The sequence below is a fragment of the Colobus angolensis genome, unplaced genomic scaffold (assembly GCF_000951035.1).
Source record: "Colobus angolensis palliatus isolate OR3802 unplaced genomic scaffold, Cang.pa_1.0 Scaffold12, whole genome shotgun sequence".
Taxonomy (NCBI): domain Eukaryota; kingdom Metazoa; phylum Chordata; class Mammalia; order Primates; family Cercopithecidae; genus Colobus; species Colobus angolensis.
In genome coordinates, this window is record NW_012113141.1 from 4,521,158 (window position 1) to 4,542,698 (window position 21,541).

General features: G+C 55.9%; 1 protein-coding gene across 2 annotated transcripts in view; it reads left to right on the plus strand.

Annotated features, from left to right (window-relative positions):
- UNC5B (unc-5 homolog B (C. elegans)) overlaps positions 1-21,323 on the plus strand; it is an 87,249-nt gene extending 65,926 nt beyond the window's left edge. Inside the window, exons 2-17 of one of the 2 annotated variants that reach the window (XM_011927569.1) lie at positions 1,332-1,556; positions 6,012-6,155; positions 6,615-6,718; positions 7,966-8,146; positions 8,888-9,055; positions 9,856-10,020; positions 10,246-10,278; positions 12,224-12,418; positions 12,731-13,120; positions 13,764-13,851; positions 14,723-14,891; positions 15,018-15,251; positions 17,080-17,229; positions 17,852-18,016; positions 18,893-19,074; positions 20,069-21,323. In XM_011927569.1, coding sequence (XP_011782959.1) covers positions 1,332-1,556; positions 6,012-6,155; positions 6,615-6,718; positions 7,966-8,146; positions 8,888-9,055; positions 9,856-10,020; positions 10,246-10,278; positions 12,224-12,418; positions 12,731-13,120; positions 13,764-13,851; positions 14,723-14,891; positions 15,018-15,251; positions 17,080-17,229; positions 17,852-18,016; positions 18,893-19,074; positions 20,069-20,234 — 2,759 coding nt within the window. In that variant the 3' untranslated portion in view covers positions 20,235-21,323. The remainder of the gene's footprint in view (positions 1-1,331; positions 1,557-6,011; positions 6,156-6,614; positions 6,719-7,965; positions 8,147-8,887; positions 9,056-9,855; positions 10,021-10,245; positions 10,279-12,223; positions 12,419-12,730; positions 13,121-13,763; positions 13,852-14,722; positions 14,892-15,017; positions 15,252-17,079; positions 17,230-17,851; positions 18,017-18,892; positions 19,075-20,068) is intronic. The other variant, XM_011927574.1, reaches the window with a different exon arrangement.
- The last annotated feature ends 218 nt before the right edge of the window (positions 21,324-21,541 follow it).

Genomic DNA, 21,541 nt, shown 5'->3' on the forward strand with positions numbered 1-21,541 from the left:
CCCCAGCTCCCCAGTCTCAGCAGGCTCTCCTGGTCCACAAAGAGAAAGCACAGTCAGACTTTCTGTTCTTGGGAAACCAGGTGTCCCCTTGGCCCCTCTGCCTGTAGGGGGACTCCCTAGGGCCAAATGTGGCCTTCTAGACCAGAACAAGTGCATGCTCCCAGTGGCCACACAGGCCTCCCGGGACACCACCCTCCCACTCCCTCGGCTGTAGGTGGGGCCTCTAGCTGGAGGGGCTGGGCAGCCAGGCACCACCCCACAGCTTCATTCACTGTGTCCTCTGGGCAATCAGCAGAGGAGGACAGGCCCCCGACAGCTTGTGCCCAGCCACCCGATCATTTGGCATTTGGCGCTGGAAAATTCGTTTTCCGAGGTGGATTGTAAACCAGCAGCTCAGCGGCCTGGTTTCCCCACTTTTGGGCACTGGCAGTGGCCACAGCCCGCTTCCTGTTTGTCTGCACCTCCTGAGGTCCAGTTCTTTCCAGGGAGACCGGGTGGGCCAGGATTTCCACTCGGCCCCCTTCGTGGGAGGAGATTGCCACAGGCACAGCCTCTTCTGCTCTGAAGTCTCTTCATCCACTGTGCTGAGGGCTGGGGTGGGGGTTGGGAAGAAGAGGCCAAGGGATGGGTGAGAGCCACAGACCATGGGAGGTGAGCTCTGTGGGGAGGCTTCTGGGAAGGAGGGCTTTAGGTGAGCTCTGTGGGGAGGCTTCTGGGAAGGAGGGCTTTCCCTGGGGTAGGAGACCTGCAAGGGGCCGAGCACCACGGAGTCCAGGCCTGGTTCAGCCGGCTCACCCCACCCCTGCCCCGCAGCCCTGACTCCTGTCCTGCTTGCCAGCCTGGCAGGGGCTGCAAAGGGCAGCTGTGACTCCAGGGCAGAGCTGGCCTGGTTTGAGCTCCAGCCCGAGCCCCTTTTCCAGCCCATTGCGTCTGGTGGCGTCACCATGAGGAACTGGATAGAGGCCGGGCAGGGACAATGGAGCAGACGCTGGGGGGTGCCCAAGGGGTGTCCTCACCCAGACAGATTGCCTCCCCTCCCAGGACCTCCCTGGCCTCTCCATCTGTAATGAAGTACAATCACACAGCATCTCAGAGCGGGAACTGGCTCTTTATAAAGCCTAGCCTCTTAAAAGCAGGGCAGGATGGGAAACTGAGGCCGCAGGAGTGCCAGACTTGACCCTGGTTGCAGACTGCGTCCCCAGCAGGGCTCTGGCTGCCCCACCTCTGCCTCCCCTGCCCTCTTCATCTGCGGTGGGCCTCCGGGGTGGGTGAGGGGTGCCACAGGGCCCTCCCAGCACACAGCCTCATGGAGGTCTCCACTCACTCTGCAGGCACTGATTCCGGCAGCGAGGTGCTCCCTGACTCCTTTCCGTCTGCGCCGGCAGAGCCGCTGCCCTACTTCCTGCAGGAGCCACAGGACGCCTACATTGTGAAGAACAAGCCTGTGGAGCTCCGCTGCCGCGCCTTCCCTGCCACGCAGATCTACTTCAAGTGCAACGGCGAGTGGGTCAGCCAGAACGACCATGTCACACAGGAAGGCCTGGATGAGGCCACCGGTGAGCCCACCCCACATGCCTGGACCCCTCAGGACACCCCAGGCCCAGAGGCACAGGCCTGGCTCCATGTGAGACTTCACACAGCCATGGTGCCCCCTGGTCCTCAGTTCCCACCACCCACCCCAAGCTTCACCTTGGATTAGCATTTCCGCAAATGCTGGCCACGTGTCCCGGCCTGACTTTGGGACCATCCCCACTGCATTCGATAGCACCGAGTGCCCTGTGAGCCCTCACTCCCTTTCCATTTTCTCTCTATCCTTCTGCTTCTGTCAGGGAGCAAGTTCCCGTCAGGTGGGGGCTCTTGAGCCCTCCCAAACACCTGCCAATCTCCCTGTTTAACAAAGAGGGCAGGTTTCTGCCTCACGGCCCTGGCAACCCACGGCACCGACCCAGAATTCAATGCAATTGTTATTTTTACATTTCCTTCTGTTTGCGGAAAGTGATACTGGTTTCCATTCACAATAATGATATGGCATTTCCTGCGTCGAAATAAATTGTTTTAGGGTAAAAAGAAAAAGTTGATAGTATTAAGTAAGTAACCATTCAACTGGTGCTGGGATGTAGCCCAAATCTGGAGGGAGAGAGGAGAGCAGCCGAAACTGGGAAATGCGAGGAAGTGTGGGGTCCCTTCCTTCTCGGATGTGTGGGGGACCCTCGGTACTCCCAGAGGAGGAGGCAGAGCCCTGGGGTTCCCCATATCTCCCAGAACTGAGCCTGCCCCCAGGGTGCCCTCGAGTCTAAGTGAGGGGCTCTTGCTCACTTGCCTCCAGGTCCCTGTTGATAGTGCAGAGTCCTCAGGGCGTCACTTGCCACCAGGTCCCTGTTGATAGTGCAGAGTCCTCAGGGCGAAAAGCCCTTCCTGGGGCTTAAGACAGGCAGGTGGGACCCCCGCTTCAGTCACCTGACAGAGCCAGCCCACCCCAGACTCGAGGGGCTCCCGGGTAGCCTTCCTGGCTTTTTGTTTTTCCCGTCTCTTTCTGGATCCTTTGCTTTCTCTTTCTTCAGCTCTCTTGATTTTCCTGCCTCTCCCTGCTCATTTCTCCCTCTCTCTTTTCCCTATGTGCCTGCTTTCCTTCTTTCTTTTTCTCTCCCTCCCCCTCTCTCTGTCTCATTCTCTGTCTCCCTGACATGCTGTGTCACTGTCCTTCTTTCCCCCTTCTTTAGTTTCTGTTTTGTCATGTAAAGCTCACAGATTTCAGAACCAGTCAGGCTTAAAATCATATTCCAGAATGTACTTAAGGTCACTGAACCGTATTTTACAAATGGTTAAAATGCTAAGTTTTATAGAATGTGTATTTTACCACAATTTAAACATAATTTTAAACAATAGATTTGGAGTCCCATGCTCACCCAAAATATAAAAATGGAAAAGGAAATTTTTTTTTTTGAGACAGAGTCTCGCTTTGTCACCCAGGCTAGAGTACAGTGGCACGATCTTGGCTCACTGCAACCTCCGCCCCCTGGGTTCAAGCAATTCTCCTGCCTCAGCCTCCCGAGTAACTGGGACTACAGGCGCCCACCACCACACCTGGTTAATTTTTTGTATTTTTAGTAGAGACGGAATTTCACCACGTTAGCCAGGATGGTCTCGATCTCCTGACCTCATGATCCTCCTGCCTCGGCCTCCCAAAGTGCTGGGATTACAGGTGTGACCCACTGCACGCAGCCGGAAAAAGGAATTTTTAAGGGGAAACTAAACAACACATATTTGCCAGCTGCCCCCACTCTTTGACTGAGTGACCCTGGGGAAGTCACTCGACCTCTCTGAGCCCCAGTTCTTTTCTTTGTAAACTGGGAAGTTGACTGAAGGTCCTGGTGAGGGTAGAGCCAGGTGGCACACATAGCACAGAGCAGCATGCCAGGGCCCAGCAGGCAGTCAATAAACACCTGCTTCCTCTGTCCTCTTTCTGGGCTTTCCTTGGCCTCTTTCTCTCAAACGGTCCTTACCTCTCTGCCCACTGAGCTCCTCTGGCCTGTATCAGAGGTCAGCCATCGGGGTCTGGACAAGGCAAGGGAACAGCATGCCCGCTGGGGCCCCTCACAGGCCATTAGTATAGTAATAATAACCCTGTGATTATTACTAATAATAACAGCATGGCTCTTACTTCCCTGCCACCAGGCACACAGGCCCTGCCAGCCCTAGAAATTGGGGCACTGTTGTCCCCATTAGCTGCAAATAATGGGCAGAGCTTCCTTGGCAGTGGTGGGGCCTGATTCCACTTCAGCCTCCCACTCTCTAGCCCTGGCTTTCCCTCGCACTCTCTGAGGCCTGAAAACAGAAGAGGATGACTGGAGGCCAGGAGGGGCAGAACAGCCCCCCACCAACTTGTGGCCAGATCGGGGCAGGCAGCCCAACCCTGGGTGTCCTGGTCCAGACATTGCTATGCTTGGGAGGGCAGTCTGGTGCTGGGCCTCAAGCCTGGGACACCGGAGGTCCCTGTCCTATGCTCCCTGCATCTCTGCTTGCTGCTGATGATGGACGAGGTGTCGCACCTCCTCCCTGGTGGTGGTTTCCTTCTGTCCAGCTGTCGGTGCTGCTGAAACCTTCTTGCGTGGATGACCCCCTTAAAAGGGCCCACTCTTCCAGGTTCACAGTCTGGTAAGCAAGGGGCAGGGCTCTGCTCCCTGGGCCATGCAGCATTGACTGTGGAGCCAGCCCCCGGGCAGCCATGGCAGGCAGGCACTGCCACCCACCCCTGAAGCAGCCTCTTCCCTGGATGGCAAATCCCTAGCCGCCTCCCATTTAGATCCTTGGCCATCAGGACGGGGCTGTCCCCTCTGTCTGGACTCCCTGCACAAGGACCCCACCCTCCTCAACAATAGGAGAGTTACAGCAGTGACTTTATCAGGAGAGGTCCAGAGAGGAGTTGTGGGTGAGGGGACCAAGCTCTAACCTGGGAAAGACGCCAGGGAGCTGACCGCTGTGCAGCAGCTTGCTGGGGAACTTAGTGCCTGCCACTGACCCTCTCTGGGCCTCAGTTTCTTCAAAGGTAACAGAAGAAGCTGGTTGAGATCCAGATGACTTGCCAGAGTATATCTGTGTCTGGCCCAGGCTGGGCATTGTGGTGGAGTAGTCACCATAACTTGTTTAGAGTTTACCTTGAGACTTTACTATGATGAGGGATCTGAGGCTCAGAGAGACTGAGTAACTTCGCAAAGGTCACCCAGCTGGGGTTTGAGGGTGGGGCCAGGATGCAAACCTGTCCAGCCATCCAACCCTGTCCTTACCCACCATGCCACCGGCTGTGCGTACCTTAACAATCCATGGTGCAATGAGAGGATGAGATAGGACACATTGTGGCAGGGAGGAGCAGCTTTAGCAATTCTGAGACACAAGGCAGTCAGGGAGGCTTCCTGGAGGAGGAAGAGGCCTCTATAACCTTTGGGGAGGAACTTCAGATGAATGTCCCCATTCCTGGCAGGTTCCCCCCTTTCTTGAGCATGGAGGGCTTCGTTGAGGGATGGTTGACTGAAATCCTAGTGACCCCCTTGTGTAGGCTGGTAGGTCCCGTTATGTAGGAAGTTTCCCAGGCCCTGACCAGGGAGCCTTTGAGAGATCAGGGGCTCCCTGGAAGAGGGACCTCCTCAGCTCGAGGTCCACATGGCCTGAGTACTGATCAGGGAGAGCAGGTGTCCCACCTCTGCACGTGCTGAGCCCCCTTTCTGTGCCAAGCCCTGGTCCACAGCAGTGAGCAGGACAAAGCCCCATCTTGTTCTCCTGCAGGAGACAGACATTTAACACATGAATGCGTCCATAAATAATCTGAGTCCAGCTAATGATGGGTGCTGGGAGGAGACGAAGCTGGGTAGGAGAGTGATTGCTGCATAGACAAACTTCGGGTGCAGTGGTGGGAGTGCTGAGCAGTGCTGGGAGAGCTGTGGGGGAGGCGCAGGGTGGAGGGGGCTTTCCTTGGGAAGTGAGGCTGATCTGAAATCTGGCAGGGACTGAGAGGCCACTGGGCCCAGAGGAGACAGAAGAGTTCCAGGCAGGGGACTGATGTGCAAGGGCCCCGTGGCTCTGTAGCCACAGAGCCAGGGAACATGAGAGCCTGGAAGACACCGGCTGAGGCTGCAGTGGGGTGGGGATGGTGGATGCACAGTGCAGCTCAGAGCCGCTCCTGGGGATGACCCTACAGGCCTGCAGGCCACTGAGAGCCCGCATAAAGGGTCTCATATCAGGGAGGAATGACACACCGCTTGTGCATTTTGGAGATGACACTAGCTGCCAGGTAGAAGATGCATTGGAATGGCAGAGGGCTTGTGTTAGCCACTGCAGTGTGCAGGTGAGTGGCCATGAAGCTTGGGCCAGGGTGGAGACAGGAGACAGGAGGAATGGATGGAACGGGGCACGTGGTAAGAGAGCCAGCAGGACCCGAGGTGGAAGGCCTGGGGTGTCCTGTGCCTCACATCCTTGCTTTGCCCCTGCCCTCTGACGGGACTCTCTTCTCCTCCCAGGCCTGCGGGTGCGCGAGGTGCAGATCGAGGTGTCGAGGCAGCAGGTGGAGGAGCTCTTTGGGCTGGAGGATTACTGGTGCCAGTGCGTGGCCTGGAGCTCTGCAGGCACCACCAAGAGTCGCCGAGCCTACGTCCGCATCGCCTGTACGCCACCCTGACCCCCGCCCCGTCCCTGCAGGACCCTTCCCCAACCCCGAGGATGCTGGAGAGGGAACTTCACATCTGTGGGGCCTCCTCCAGCATCCCTGGCTGAGGATGCCTGCGGCAGAGACATCCCAGCACATGGATGCCAGCTCAGAGACGGCTCCTAGACCCAGAACCTGGGCCTCTTTTCATCTACTTCTGTATAAAAGAAGCTGGCAGCTTCCTCCCCCATCCTGATCCACTATGTGCTTAGGATCCCAGAGTCAGGGAGGGAACCCTGTTCCCCTAAGTCTGCCTAGTGAGGCCCCTCCTTTGGAGAAGAGGAAATTTCCCAGGCAAAGGACAGGTGGGCCGGTGAACAGTTCCCTGGGTCTGCACTGCCACCCAGTGGCCACAGTGTAGCACATCAGGTTCCAGTTCCCGCACCTGACTGCCTCGGGACCCTCTCCCTTCTCCCAGACCTGCGCAAGAACTTCGATCAGGAGCCTCTGGGCAAGGAGGTGCCCCTGGACCATGAGGTTCTCCTGCAGTGCCGCCCGCCGGAGGGAGTGCCCGTGGCCGAGGTGAGCGGGGATGTAGAGACCACAGCCCTGTGGCCATGCCTGCGGAGGCCAGGCAGGCACGGTATTTACCATCAGCCATGGTGCTAGTCTCCCAGAGCCCTACCCCTTTCACAGATGAGATTGAGGCTTGCGAAAGAGAAGAGAACTGCCACCTCTGCGGAACACAGCAATGCCAGATCCCAGCTGGGTCTGCCACAGGCATAACCCCACAGGATGGGGTGGCTAGGGCAGAAATCCCCAGAACTCAGGAGCTCCTTAGGTGGACCCCCAGCTCAGTCTCAATCTCCTGCCCCACCCGGAACTCAAGGCCCCAGCTTTCTGGATGCCAAAGGGTCCTATCCTGCATGTGTATGAGTGTGTTCTCCCCCACGAGCTGGTCACCCCTTCCTGAAACCACACAGTCTTTGGATTGCCTGTCCTCTCTCGCCATCCTTACCTCTGTTCCAGACATACTCCCTGCACTGGTGGTCCAGGGAGTAGAGCTGCATCTCAGCTTTGCCCAGTGGAGTGGACGGTTGGGGTAGTCAGGACCTTGACTTCCAGCCTGGGATCAGCCCTGTCTGATCCCAAAACCGTGCACTCATTGCTCAGCCTCTCCCAGCCCAAACCCTCCTCTGCATAGTGGGCTCAGACAAACACCCGTGGCCCATATGTGCTCGACACTTGGCATGCTGGTCTCTGCAACAGCCCTGCAAAGTGGATGTTACCATTCCATCTTACAGCAGGGAAGCAGGGCTGGGAGGGGCCCAGTGGCCACCTAGGGTGAGGTAGCTGGTGAGTGGCAGAGCTGGGGTTTGTACCCAGGTCTGCCAGACCCGGGGACCTTCTTCCTATCACCTTCCAGGCTTTTCATCCTGGCTAGTAGAGCTGGGAGGAGTTAATGATAAAGACAGATACTCCTGGCTAGCGCTTATTTAGTTAGCTTAACTCAACTTACTCTGAGTACTGTTCTCGGCACCTTACACATTCTAACTCGTGTAATCCTCACAATGGATCCCTATGGGGTAGGTGCTATTCAGTTCCATCTTGCAGTCGATGAAACTGAGACCCTGAGTGGTAAGTCCCCTCCCAAGACCACCCAGCTGGCAAATAGCACTCTTAACCCTGGAGCTGTACAGTGTCCAGTCCCACCCAGGCCCTGCCTCACTGCCATGACCGTGGTGTGGACCCAGGTAGAACTGCCTTTCTTCTGTTTATGGTCAGACCTGCCCTGGGCCCTCACTGCCCCCTCACTCCCACTCTTGCAGGTGGAATGGCTCAAGAATGAGGATGTCATCGACCCTACCCAGGATACCAACTTCCTACTCACCATCGACCACAACCTCATCATCCGCCAGGCCCGGTTGTCAGACACTGCCAACTATACCTGCGTGGCCAAGAACATCGTGGCCAAACGCCGGAGCACCACTGCCACCGTCATCGTCTACGGTGCGGGCCTCTCAGAGTGGGAGGGGCAGACACGGCCAAGGGAGGGAGGAGAGAGGCTGGGGCTAGGTGGGACCCCTGGCTTGGTAGGGAGAATGCAGCCCAGAGAGAGGAAGTGAATTGACCAAGGTCACAACACAGCAAAATTCATGGCCAAGTTGGGCATTCCTGGGTTCCCAGCAAGGAACACTCCTCAGTTCTCAGGATGCCTTGCCTAACTCTGAAGGAGAAGAACCAACTCTCTCCAAGTCTGGGGGCTGAGGCAGGACCCAGTCAGTATGCCCAGAGGCCTGTTGTCCTTGTAGAGTTAGGGACCAATGCCCAGGCTTGTGAGCTGTTCTCTGCTTCTCCCTTGGACCCTGTGGGTGGGAGGAGTGGAGCCACAGCTGAGGCGACTTTACAGAGTTCTAGAAAGAGCCCTGTACTAGGTTCCAGCTCCAGGCACAGTCGCAGGCCCCCATTACTCCCGGGATGAGCCTAGGCAACTGGCAGCCCTTTCTGGACCTTCCTTGCCATCTTACAACAAGCTGGGGCGTAGACAGTGACTTCCCCGGTCCCCTCTGGTGCTGATGGTGGCAGCCCAGCTCTGCTGCCACTTCGGAGTCCCTCACACTGTAGGCAGATGGGGTCTCACCAGAGAGGCCAGGCTTCAGCAGAGGGGCCTCGTCAGGGTGAGGGATGGGTTTGGGGGAGGGGAGAGGGTTCCAGAGCCAGGCCAACCAGGTGACCGCTGCCGCCTTGCAGTGAATGGTGGCTGGTCCAGCTGGGCAGAGTGGTCGCCCTGCTCCAACCGCTGTGGCCGAGGCTGGCAGAAGCGCACCCGGACCTGCACCAACCCCGCCCCACTCAACGGAGGGGCCTTCTGCGAGGGCCAGGCCTTCCAAAAGACCGCCTGCACCACCATCTGCCCAGGTAAGGTGCCTCGTCCATGCCCAGCCCCACCCTGAACCCTGCCCCACCTTCTGTATTGTGTGCCAGAGCCAGGACAGCCATCCTCTCCCTAGCATGGAGAGCAGAAGGTGCTTGTCCCAAGCCCACAGCTGGCTGCCCAGGCTGACGAGATGCTCTGATCTCTGACTTGTTCTGCCCTGGGCTGCTGGTGAGATGGAGGCAGAGGGTCTGAGTGGTGGCCCCTTCTCCCTGACCCTCTAGCCTGGGCTCTTCTGTCCTCCAAGCTGAGGGTTCTCAGTGTCAGTGTGTCAGCCCCAGGCCAAGGTTTCAGAGGGACAGCCTCTTGCCCCTAACTGTTAAGACACACCGTGGCCACAGACCCTATTCACACTCACAGCCATCCTCCTATTCCTCTCTCTGTGCAGCCCCTCTGCTTCCCTACCTCCACACATGTGCTGTGTTCTCTCCCTTGGGTTGTATGTTTGTGCCTACACTGTTTTTCTTTACCCTGGGTTTGTGTCTGCGTGTGTAAACTGTGCACTGGGCTGTATCGTATTGATGACCTTATGCATCTATCTGTACCCTCTTTGTCCACCTGCCAGGTGCATCTGGCTGTTCATTCGCATGGGGCTATGTGGATATCATGTGGATTTCTCTGTGTGGCACACATGTGTCCTGGGTTCCTCATTTCCTTCCACAGTGTGTATGCATGCATGTGTGTTGGCACATTGCTGTGTTCTGCACACGTAATTGTGTGTGCACATGTCTCTGCGTGCACATGTCTGTGCGTGCACATACTCCTGTATGCCATGCTCTTACAGTCGATGGGGCGTGGACGGAGTGGAGCAAGTGGTCAGCCTGCAGCACTGAGTGTGCCCACTGGCGGAGCCGCGAGTGCATGGCGCCCCCACCCCAGAACGGAGGCCGTGACTGCAGCGGAACGCTGCTCGACTCTAAGAACTGCACAGATGGGCTGTGTATGCAAAGTGAGTCACAGGGAAGGCGGGGCCCTGGGGGTGGGGACTCTGGAGCCATATAAGGGTACCCCAAACCCAGCGCCATGCCTCAGTGCCCAGCCTGCAGCGTGGCAGTCCTCAGGGCCTCTATCCGCCCACCGCATCCATCATCTCATCTCATCCTTCCCATTGCCTTCTCTGCCACTGTTTCCCTGTCACCTATGTCATTGTCTTTCCCTTTATTTCCCTTGACAGATAAGAAAACTCTAAGCGACCCCAACAGCCACCGTAAGTCCCCTTTCATGGCTGTCCTCTTTCCTCTGGGGGATCCCTGGTTCTCTTTGGCTGGCTTTTCCCGGGATCAGGGTACAGGGCAGGGAGAGCTGAAGGTGCCGCCCTACCCACCCGCCATGGGATCATCTACACCTGACACTGCATGTGTCTGCATCTCCATCACCGGCAGACAGGCAGACCCTTGGCTGACAGAAAAGAAAGGCCCTAGGACACCCTACTGAGCTTCCTCTCATAGGAGGGGAAACTGAGTCTCAAAGAGAAGAAGGGACTTGGCCAGAGGCACAGGCAAGAAGTAGCAGAGTGAAGATTTGAACCCAAATATTTTTATAGCCAAAGCTGGTGTTCTTAACCATATGCCCTTGGCCCTCCTCTCTGGACCAGGGCCGGGGCATCATCACTGCAGTTCCCCCTCATGCCCCTTGTTGTACCTCCGCCCCAGCAGCTGGGCCAAGCCTCCCAAATGGTCTGTGATGCCCGCTGCCCTGTGTCAGCTCCGGGGGGCGTGCCCTTCAGCCCCAGTGGCTGCACCGCCACTGCAGTCATACCAGAGCAGCAAAGTCACTTGAGCAGATTGGCCCATGGTAATTAAACCACAATTTCCAGATAGTTCTGGAATCATAAAATCAGTGAGGCCCTTGGCCGAGCTCACTGGGGCTCGGGCTGGGGATGATTCGAGTGTAAATCACCAGGCAAGTGGCCCCAGTGTTAGTGAGGACAACAGGAGGCAGAGCCAAGCTGGGGGAGCCATTTCTTTGCTGAGCCAGGAGCCCAGCCCTGAGGGATCCTCTGGGGAGCCCAAGAGTGAAGGCTGCTGAGGAGAGATACTGGGGGACAGAAGTTGGAAGTGGGCAGACATCCAGGGCTGGGAGCCATGCCCTGCCTTGCTGAAAGCCTCAGGCTGACCCCAAGTGCAGAGTGTGGAGGACTCCAGGCAGAGGAAGCAGGCCTACTTCTCTGAGGGCCCCCCAGGGAGGGAGCGCCTGGACAGGTGCTTCCTGGAGCTCCCAAAGGAAGCAAGGGGAAGAGCAGCCATCTTGGCCGCCAATTTTGCTCCCCCTGAACTGTCCAGTGTGGAAGCCACCAGCCACGTTTGGCCGTTTAAACTTTTATTTAGCTTAATTAAAATTAAATAATTTTTAAAAATTCAGTTCCTCAGTGGTACTGGCCACATTTGAGTTGTTCAGGAGCCATACGTGGCTAGTGGCTGCATACCGGACACTGCAGACACAGGATATTCCACCGCTGTAGAGAGCTGCACCAGAGAGCCCTACTTCAGACCCTGCCACTTTGACCTTGAGGCTTCCTGCCTGGCCGTGTTTGCCTGGGGGAGGAAAGTGTAGCCATGGCTTGCCTCCCTGGGCCCATCCTTCTCCCCACATGCCCACCTCTTCTCCACCACATTGCTGTGCATCTCATTCCACGTCTTCAGCTCCCCATCCCTCCACCTCCCACCCTCAGAGCAGGGAATGGAAGAAGAGTTCAGAACAGCTACTTACAAAGATAACAGAGCCAGAAGAGCTTATCCACGTACCAAGCCAACAGAGCCAGGGCCTTTGGTCCTATGGAAATTGCTGCAGACTCAGAGGTTTCAAAACCCAGTGCTCACAGGGCAAATTATGTAGCCTCATGGCCCTGAGCCACAGACCCTGTCTCCTCAGCAGCGAGCAACGAGTTAACACATGGCGTGAACATGTTTGTTCTTTTCTTCTCATGCCACAACTAGAAGGGCAGTGAGGCAGGGACTTCGAGCCCGTTTTACTGATAGAGAGGTTTAAGGCTAGCCTGAGGTTGCCAGCCTGTGTCGGCGGGGCTCAGACTGGAACTCAGCACCGTGCTGGTTGGCCCTGGACCCTGCCCTTTCCAGGGACCCAGGGCCTCCCTGACTCCCCCAGGGCCTGGTGTCTGTACTGCCCCTTATGTGGTCTTCCTGTCCCCGCAGTGCTGGAGGCCTCAGGGGATGCGGCGCTGTATGCGGGGCTCGTGGTGGCTGTCTTTGTGGTCGTGGCAATCCTCATGGCGGTGGGGGTGGTGGTGTACCGCCGCAACTGCCGTGACTTCGACACGGACATCACTGACTCATCTGCCGCCCTGACTGGTGGTTTCCACCCTGTCAACTTCAAGACGGCCAGGCCCAGTAAGAACCTGAGGATGTCTGGGGTGGTTGGCAGAGGCAGGATACCCAGAGGGCTCTGGTGGTACCCAGACCAGAGCCAGGGTCCTGACTCCCTCCCGGGGTTTTTCCATAGAGATAACTATGTGGATGGGTATGGATTAGAGAGCTACAGAGAAGGAAGGGAGTGACCCAGGCTGCGGGATGCCCAAAGCTTCCCGCAGCTGGCAGCAATTGAGCCTTTCACAGCTGGACATTTGGGTGGGATTTTGCAGTGGGAGCTGGGCCAGTGAGATGAGGCACAGCTGAGTCTGACTATAGCCCCTACTCCTGCAGACAACCCACAGCTCCTACACCCCTCTGTGCCTCCTGACCTGACAGCCAGTGCCGGCATCTACCGCGGACCCGTGTATGCCCTGCAGGACTCCACCGACAAGATCCCCATGACCAACTCTCCTCTGCTGGACCCCTTACCCAGCCTTAAGGTCAAGGTCTACAGCTCCAGCACCACGGGCTCTGGGCCAGGCCTGGCAGACGGGGCTGACCTGCTGGGGGTCCTGCCGCCGGGCACATACCCTAGTGATTTCGCCCGGGACACCCACCTCCTGCACCTGCGCAGCGCCAGCCTTGGTTCCCAGCAGCTCTTGGGCCTGCCCCGAGACCCGGGGAGCAGTGTCAGCGGCACCTTTGGCTGCCTGGGTGGGAGGCTCAGCATCCCTGGCACAGGTGAGCCCCTGCTCTGCTTGTGTGTCAGCCTGGCCTCAGCACCTCCTCTGCAGACTGCCCCCACACCCATCCAGCAGAAGATAGGGCTGCCCTAATCCCATCTCACAGATAGGGAAAGGGAGGCCTGGTGGCAGGAAGCGAGTATAAAATAGAGAGGTCTGACTAGAAAAGCTAGGCTTCAGGCCTGCCTGTGCCCTCACTAGGGCAGAGGAACCTTGGGCCAGCCACCTTCTAAGCTTCGGTGTCTCTGTTGTGTGAGAGAGAATAGTACTATGTAGTTCAGCAGACCTACAAAGCACTGTCCTAGAACTAGCAGCAGAGGGGCAGGGGCGCCCATCTTAGTTTGCAAAGCCAGCAATTAACAGCTTCCCAGCATCATACACTAAGCTAGGAGTAGAGCTGGCACTTGGACCTCCAGACCCCATAGCAATGTCAGAGACCCCTGTCTTCCTAGACAAGCCAGCACTGATCAGTGGCCTGGCCTCTGCTTGCATCCAGTTCCCAGACCCCCTCCCACCCCTGGCTGGTGACCACCTGGAGCTCAGGAGATATCTTTCTCTCCTAGCCCCAAGCTGGGGCCAATTTCCCAAACCCTTGTTCTTCTGAGCTCCTGGACTCCCTGCTGACCTCCCTCTCCCACTAGGGGTCAGCCTACTGGTGCCCAATGGAGCCATTCCCCAGGGCAAGTTCTACGAGATGTATCTACTCATCAACAAGGCAGAAAGCACCCTGTGAGTAGAGCCCCAGGCGCTGCTCTTTTTTCTTCCTCCCATCCCTTCCTGCATGCCCACACTTGGCGCCCCTTCTAAGCCTGATGCTAAGACTAAACAGTCCTCCAAGGAAAGCATTAATCTTACTGGGTCCATATTTAAAACTTGCAGAACCAATACCATAAATCATAAAACTCAAAGGCAATTGACAAGCTGGCTACAAGTATGATAAAGGGCTGAATATCCTTACTATGTAAAGAGATTTTGTAGATCAATAAGAAAAAGTAAACATCTCACTGTGAAAATGGGCAAAGGATGTGAACAAGTGATTCACACACACACTCTCACACAAACACACTGGCCAGTAGGTTATGAGAAAATGTTCAGTCTAATTTGCGGTCAGAGAAAACTAATGAAAAAAAACACAAGGTATATTGGGATTTTATTATTATTATTATTATTATTACTATTATTATTAAGGAATTTGCAAGGACCTTTTTCCGAATGATAATACCCTCTTACTGGCAAGAGGGTGGGAACATGGCCTTCTGTGGCACGTGGGCGGGAGTAGTGATTGGAACCAGCTCTCTGGAGGGCACTTTAGCGTGATCTATTGAAAACCTTCCAAGATTACACAACCTTGGAAAATGTAAGCAAGGAATTTTGAGCTATGATAATGTTGCAGTGAAACAGCAAAAATCTGGAAACGACCTCAAGGTTCATGCCATTTTCTTTGCCTCCTTTGCCCCCATGACCTCTGGGAATGCAGAGTCCTGAGTGGCAAAGAGCTGCCCTCCACCTCCCGGTCCTGGGCAGACTTGGGAGCCCAGCAGGAGCCTGCACCTTTGCCGAGCTCTTCACTACCTCCCTCCTACCCTGTGTCCTCCCCCAGCCCGCTTTCAGAAGGGACCCAGACAGTATTGAGCCCCTCTGTGACCTGCGGACCCACAGGCCTCCTGTTGTGCCGCCCCGTCATCCTCACAATGCCCCACTGTGCCGAAGTCAGTGCCGGTGACTGGATCTTTCAGCTCAAGACCCAGGCCCACCAGGGCCACTGGGAGGTGAGGAGCCAGGGTGAAGGTTGGCCCAGCTCTCCCAACCTGCCCAGGAAGGCAAAAGAAAGCCCTTTTCCTCTGGCCCAGCCTCAATAACTGTGACCACTACCCCACCCTTGCTGTCCCCTACAGGAGGTGGTGACCCTGGATGAGGAGACCCTGAACACACCCTGCTACTGCCAGCTGGAGCCCAGGGCCTGCCATATCCTGCTGGACCAGCTGGGCACCTATGTGTTCACGGGCGAGTCCTATTCCCGCTCAGCAGTCAAGCGGCTCCAGCTGGCCGTCTTCGCCCCCGCCCTCTGCACCTCCCTGGAGTACAGCCTCCGGGTCTACTGCCTGGAGGACACGCCTGTAGCACTGAAGGTAGGGCCAGCTGCAGGTGCCCACACAGCCCTGGCCGGCCAGCTGCATGATCCCTGCCAGCATCCCCCTCCCCAGGCTTGTGGGCCCTCCCAGGAACCCTTCCCCACCACCAGCCTTATTAGGTTACGCATGCGGCCCTCACACACTGAAACAGCCTTGGGCACAGGGCCTCCCTCACCAAGATCCAGGTTAGAGGTGGGAGGCAGACCAGGGATCCCTGAAGGCTCTGATGGGGTCTGCCCCAGGACCAAGGGGGCATCAGACCAGGAGGGGCTTGGGCTGGTGGGGAGGGTCTCTGGGAAGGCTGACATGTAGGAGTTTCAGCAGAGAGGAGTGAAGGGCATTCCAGACTGACGGAAATGATTGTGTTTCATATGCGTTTCAGCTGAAAGGCATAGGGAATGTGTGAATGTAAGGGCAGGACCGATGGGCAGGGCTCAGCCTCCCAGGAGCCTGTGCCAAGGAATTTGGAATCCACCTGGCAGGAAGGGGAATGGACCTGGTAGACACCTGTTCACAGGGGCTCTTTAGAAAGCCCCTGTGGCTATACTTGGGGTGGGTAGATGAGAGGGGCTGGACCCTGGGCCACAGGGAGTGACAGCAGCCAGGAGAGGTGGGGCTGGATGCTATGTGTGCTCAGTGGAATGGACAGACCCAGTAACTGATGGGATGGGCAGTGGGAGGGGAAGTTAAGGCTGACAGCCAAGCTCCTAGCATGTATAGAAGGATGGAGAGCCATGCCCCAAGTGAAGGAAGGGTCGTGCAGATGAGGGGTGGTCGAGACAGGAGGGAGGGAAGTGGAGGGGACGGTCTTTTAGCACCTAGAGCCTGATGATCGCAGGTATGGAGCCCTGTGTTAGCACCACTATTCCCTGCCAGCCTCAGAGCCCTTGTGCATTCCCCCATTCTCAGGAGCTCAGGCTCATCCTGATGTAACCCTGGAAGTGTACAGATACTTGGCCGTGTGTGAGCCCGTTCCCCTCCCTCCTCCCATCTGCCCTCCTCAGCGCCTCGTTGGTCCTTTCCCATGGCTCCATGCACCTCCCATTTCTGCTCCCTGGCCCCATCCAGCTCCTTCATCTCCCAGGCTCATGGGACTTGTCCCAAAGCCCACACTGCAGACAGCATAGGTGAAAGAGGCCCACGGGAGAAGGAGTGTCCCTTGCTGGGAGGACACTGGCTTGAGATGCCAGTGGTCCTGCGATGGGTGGGAGGTGCCTGGAAAGTGCTCCTGCAGCTGGATCTCTTGGTCCTGGGGCATTGGCTAATGGCCAGCTTTGGCCAGAGTGCTATAGAAATCAAGAGGGAAGTTACCAGGTTTTGGCCTGATGGCATTCTTTGTTTATTCAACCTCCATCCATTATCCATCCATCTGTCCATCTGTTCATCCATCCATCCGTCTTTCTGTTCATCTGACCATATACCCATTCAGTCAGCAGCCCATCTGTTTACCTATTCATTGCTCGTCTATCCATTCATTTATGTTTTCTTCCATCTTTCTATTCATACACCCATCCTTGTATATCCATCTGTATATTCATCTGTCTATCTTTCTAGCCATCAATCTGTTTATCCATCCATCTGTCCATTTATTAGTCCCTCTAGCCATACGGTCATCTATAGATTCATTCATCTAGCATCTTCCCCACTGTCTGTCCATCCATCCATCATCCATTCATCTTCTCATACCATAAGCCCTCTGTGAGCTCTTGCAAATGCCCAGCCACGCACTCAGATGGGACCCTGCCTGCTGCCCTGCGGAGTGCAGCAGAAGAGGCCCATTGGCCAAGTGTCATGGGTTCCCCTTCCCCATGCCCCTGGCCCACAGGAGGTGCTGGAGCTGGAGCGGACTCTGGGTGGCTACTTGGTGGAGGAGCCAAAACCCCTGATGTTCAAAGACAGTTACCACAACCTGCGCCTCTCCCTCCATGACCTCCCCCACGCCCACTGGAGGAGCAAGCTGCTGGCCAAATACCAGGTGAGGGCTGGGCTGATGGGTGCGGAGGGGCAACACTTAAGGGCTGCCCGGGAAGACCAGCTCCCTCCCGGGCTCTGCCTCCCAGCTCTGCCCTGCGGCCTTACCCCTCCCTGGGTCTCTCACTGTCTCTGTCTTCTCCCAGCCCAGTCTCCAGGATCCCAGCCATCCCCAAGCACATCCCCAAATTCAGGGCAGTGGGCAGCCACATGTCCACTTCTGCCCTGTCACATCCCTACATGCACAGACGCCTGTGCCCTTCATCATCACAGAGGCTCCCCACCCTCCAGGGCATGCCCTCCTGGCAGACTGTCCCTCTCATCTCTGACAGCCACAGCCTGCTGCTGCCCACCCAGCAGCACCTGAGACCATGAGGCCCCCCAGCCCCCAACACACACACACCTGTGCCTTTCCTTCCCTCACGTACCCTGCCTCAGCTCCCTTCTGGAACTGAGGGTCTGACACCAACTCAGCTGGCTAGCTTAGGGCACTTGACCTCTCCCCATCTGGATGGAGAGAACTGAAGTGCCCACCGAAGCTCCCTGAGCTCTCCCTGAGCCTCCATTTCCATGAGGACAGGGCAGGCTGGCCTTGCCTGCCTGGTCCTGACCCCCTCCTCCTGCAGGAGATCCCCTTCTATCACATCTGGAGCGGCAGCCAGAAGGCCCTCCACTGCACTTTCACCCTGGAGAGGCACAGCTTGGCCTCCACAGAGTTCACCTGCAAGATCTGCGTTCGTCAAGTGGAAGGGGAGGGCCAGATATTCCAGCTGCACACCACACTGGCGGAGGTGAGGGAAGGGGGGCCAGATATTCCAGCTGCACACCATGCTGATGGAAGTGAGGGCCAGAGGACACCTCTAGGGTTTGGGGCTGGGCTGCAGCACGCAGACCCCTGTAGTTCCCTCTCCCCTCCCAAGTCTAAGCAGACAGTTGGTCATGTTTTGCTAACAAGCATCATGTATTGATTGAGTGCCATTCACATGCTTGGCATATACCAGAAAACTTACATGATCTCTCTAAATCTTCACAAGTACCAGGAGATGCATGACAGATATGATCCCCACTTGGGAGGTGAGAAAGTAGGTTTTAGGAAGGGCAAGGATTTGCACACTATGTACCAATGGCAAGACTGGATTTGAACCCAGGTTGATGCAAGGACCAGGTCTATGGTTCTCAACCGTTATAAACCTGGATTGAGATTAAAACTCAGGCCACCCCGGATGACAGCACTAGATCCTCCTCATGGGGCATTGTAAAGAGCACTGGATACAGGTCTGGACCCAGGTCTGCCACTAACTTGGCATGTGGCCATGAGCAGGCCACTCCCCTTTTCTAGACTTCATTTTCCACCTGTACAAATGGGTGCATGTAGATTAGACTGTGGCTGGGGCTCCTTGGGGCTTCCTAACTATGAGGCTGCATCTGCATTTGCCTGGGGCATTAGATAAGCATGGTGCACCCCCTGAGGCCTGGAGGATGTCCATGCAGGCCTTGCCCTTGGGAACTGACCCTTCAAGGGAGAAGCCCCTGCCTGAACAGTGGGAGCCTGTCCAGAGGAGGTGGGAGTGACTCAAGGCTCAGTGAGCTCACAGTCCAAGGGGAGGGAGGCTGGAGAGCAGTGCCCAGCGCTGTGCCCCTCTCACTCTTGGTCCCCACCCTTGCAGACACCTGCTGGCTCCCTGGACACTCTCTGCTCTGCCCCTGGCAGCGCCGTCACCACCCAGCTGGGACCTTATGCCTTCAAGATCCCGCTGTCCATCCGCCAGAAGATATGCAACAGCCTAGATGCTCCCAACTCACGGGGCAATGACTGGCGAATGTTGGCGCAGAAGCTTTCTATGGACCGGTGAGTATCCCAAACCACAGCCCACCCCCATCTGCCTTTGTCCTCAAGGTCTCACAGGGGCAGGCAGGGCAGGCAGCCTGACAGCCAAGACCAGCTCCCAGACCAGCCGCCCTTTTGCCACCATTTGTGGCAAATCAGGAACTCAGGATTGGATATGCAAAGTTCAAGAGTCCTGCTCCCTTGAGGAGCATCATGCTCAGAGCACTGGTCCTCGAGCCAGGCAGACTCTCAGGCCCCGCTCTTTTCCCATTGTGCAGGGATAACGCTCCACCTGCCCATCTCACAGAACAGCAGGAGACTCAAAGCCAGAGCATCAGCTCGGTGCCATCATTGTCAGCACCTGGTGTCTAGGACAGAGAAGGTGCTCCGGGGATGCTTGCTGACTGGCTGAGATACACTTTGGTGTCAAAACTCCTTTGGATAACTTCAAATGCTGGATAAATGAATATAAAGCCAATGATAATAAGTATTATATGTATTGAAAGATGTGTAATAAACCTGCATTGAGCAGATGCTTTAGATAAGACATTTTACTAGAAATGAGTAGGACTTACAAAGATGGCTAAGGCTTTGTTCCTCCTATCAGGGGAGTTCCTGGGAGCAGGAGGGAACACAGGTGGGAGGAATGAGCACATGCTACACGTGGTCATTCTCTCTTGGGGCCAGTGTCTTTCAATGATAATAACGATGATGATGAACAAGATGGTTACATGCTAGAGACAACGCTGGACCCTTGCTTTATATGATCTTGGATCTTGTTGAGAGGTAACTGGCATTGTTCCGATTTTAGAGACAAGTAGACTAAGATTCTGAGCCCTAGGTTCTGACTTGCCCAGAGCCACACAGACTGCAACACAGTAGCTGGAATTCAGACCCAGGACAGTAGGACACCAAAGCTCATAGCCTTCCCACTTCCCCTTGTGCCCCTTCACCCCCAGGCTCCAGGAAGGAGCTAAGTGCCTGGGGACCTCAGTGCCCTCCTTCTCTCTGCCAGGTACCTGAATTACTTTGCCACCAAAGCGAGCCCCACCGGTGTGATCCTGGACCTCTGGGAAGCTCTGCAGCAGGACGATGGGGACCTCAACAGCCTGGCGAGTGCCTTGGAGGAGATGGGCAAGAGTGAGATGCTGGTGGCTGTGGCCACTGACGGGGACTGCTGAGCCTCCTGGGACGGTGGGCTGGCAGGGACTGACAGGAGGCAGGTGCAGGGAGGCCTGGGGGAGCCTCCTGATGAGGGTGTTTGGCCTCTGCTTCCTCCCAGTTCACATCCAGAGTTGCCTCTCCTCCTCCTCTTCCCCAACCCCTAGACCACAACCAGCCTTAGAAATCCATGTACTCTGTTGTTAGAGGGCCCAGAGTTCCTTCTCCATCCCCGCTCTCTGTCTCTTGGCCTGAGATCTCTGTGCGGGAACCAAGATGGGGCTGAAGGCTCTGGAGTCGGTTGGGGCAGGCAGGAGGCCCTCCCTCCACCCCCTTACCCTCAGCCTGGCAACTTCTGAGTTCCATGGGTTTTAATTCCGTTCTTCGTTTTCTTCCTCCATTATTGATTTATCCTTTCTCCCTAAGCCCCCTTCTGCTTCCACGCCCTTTTCCTCTTTGAAGAGTCAAGTACAATTCAGACAAACTGCTTTCTCCTGTCCAAAAGCAAACAGGTAAAGGAAAGAAAGAAAGCTTCAGACTGCTAGTAAGGCTTAAAGAAGAAGAAAAACACCAAAACCACAAGGGAAAAGAAAAACCCAGTTTCTTAGGAAACGCTAATGATTTATTATCCAGATTATTTGGATAAGTCCTTTTTAAGAAAAAAAAAAAAAGAAAATGAAAAACAACACAAAAAAATAGAAAACTCTTTTCTTGAGTGTGGATGAGAATGGGCACACTCACACTTCTGGCCAGGAGTGAATGTGCCTCTGTGTGTGTGTGTGTGTGTGTGTGTGTGTGTGTGTGTGTGTGTGTGTGTACATGTACATGTGTGCATTGGGGAGAGAGAGACTGAACAGAGAATACTTTGCTGCTAACAAATCCATCTTGGACTAAATTCTGACAAGCCCTCAGTTTCCCCAGTTGTGCAGGGAGTAGATCAGACAGGGTTTTCACTGTCTAGATTTAGCTGGCTAGATTTTTCTCTAAAATATTAAGCAGATGCTGTATCCATAAAGCCAAGGAGTGCTAAGGGCTGGAGTGGGTGGGCCCTCCCTCCCACAGCCCCAGGGAGATACCTCTGGGCTCCTGGGAATCTGGATTAAGAAAGTTGGGATGACTTTGGGAGGCCGAGACGGGCGGATCACAAGGTCAGGAGATCGAGACCATCCTGGCTAACACGGTGAAACCCCGTCTCTACTAAAAAATACAAAAAACTAGCTGGGCGACGTGGCGGGCGCCTGTAGTCCCAGCTGCTTGGGAGGCTGAGGCAGGAGAATGGCGTAAACCCAGGAGGTGGAGCTTGCAGTGAGCTGAGACCCGGCCACTG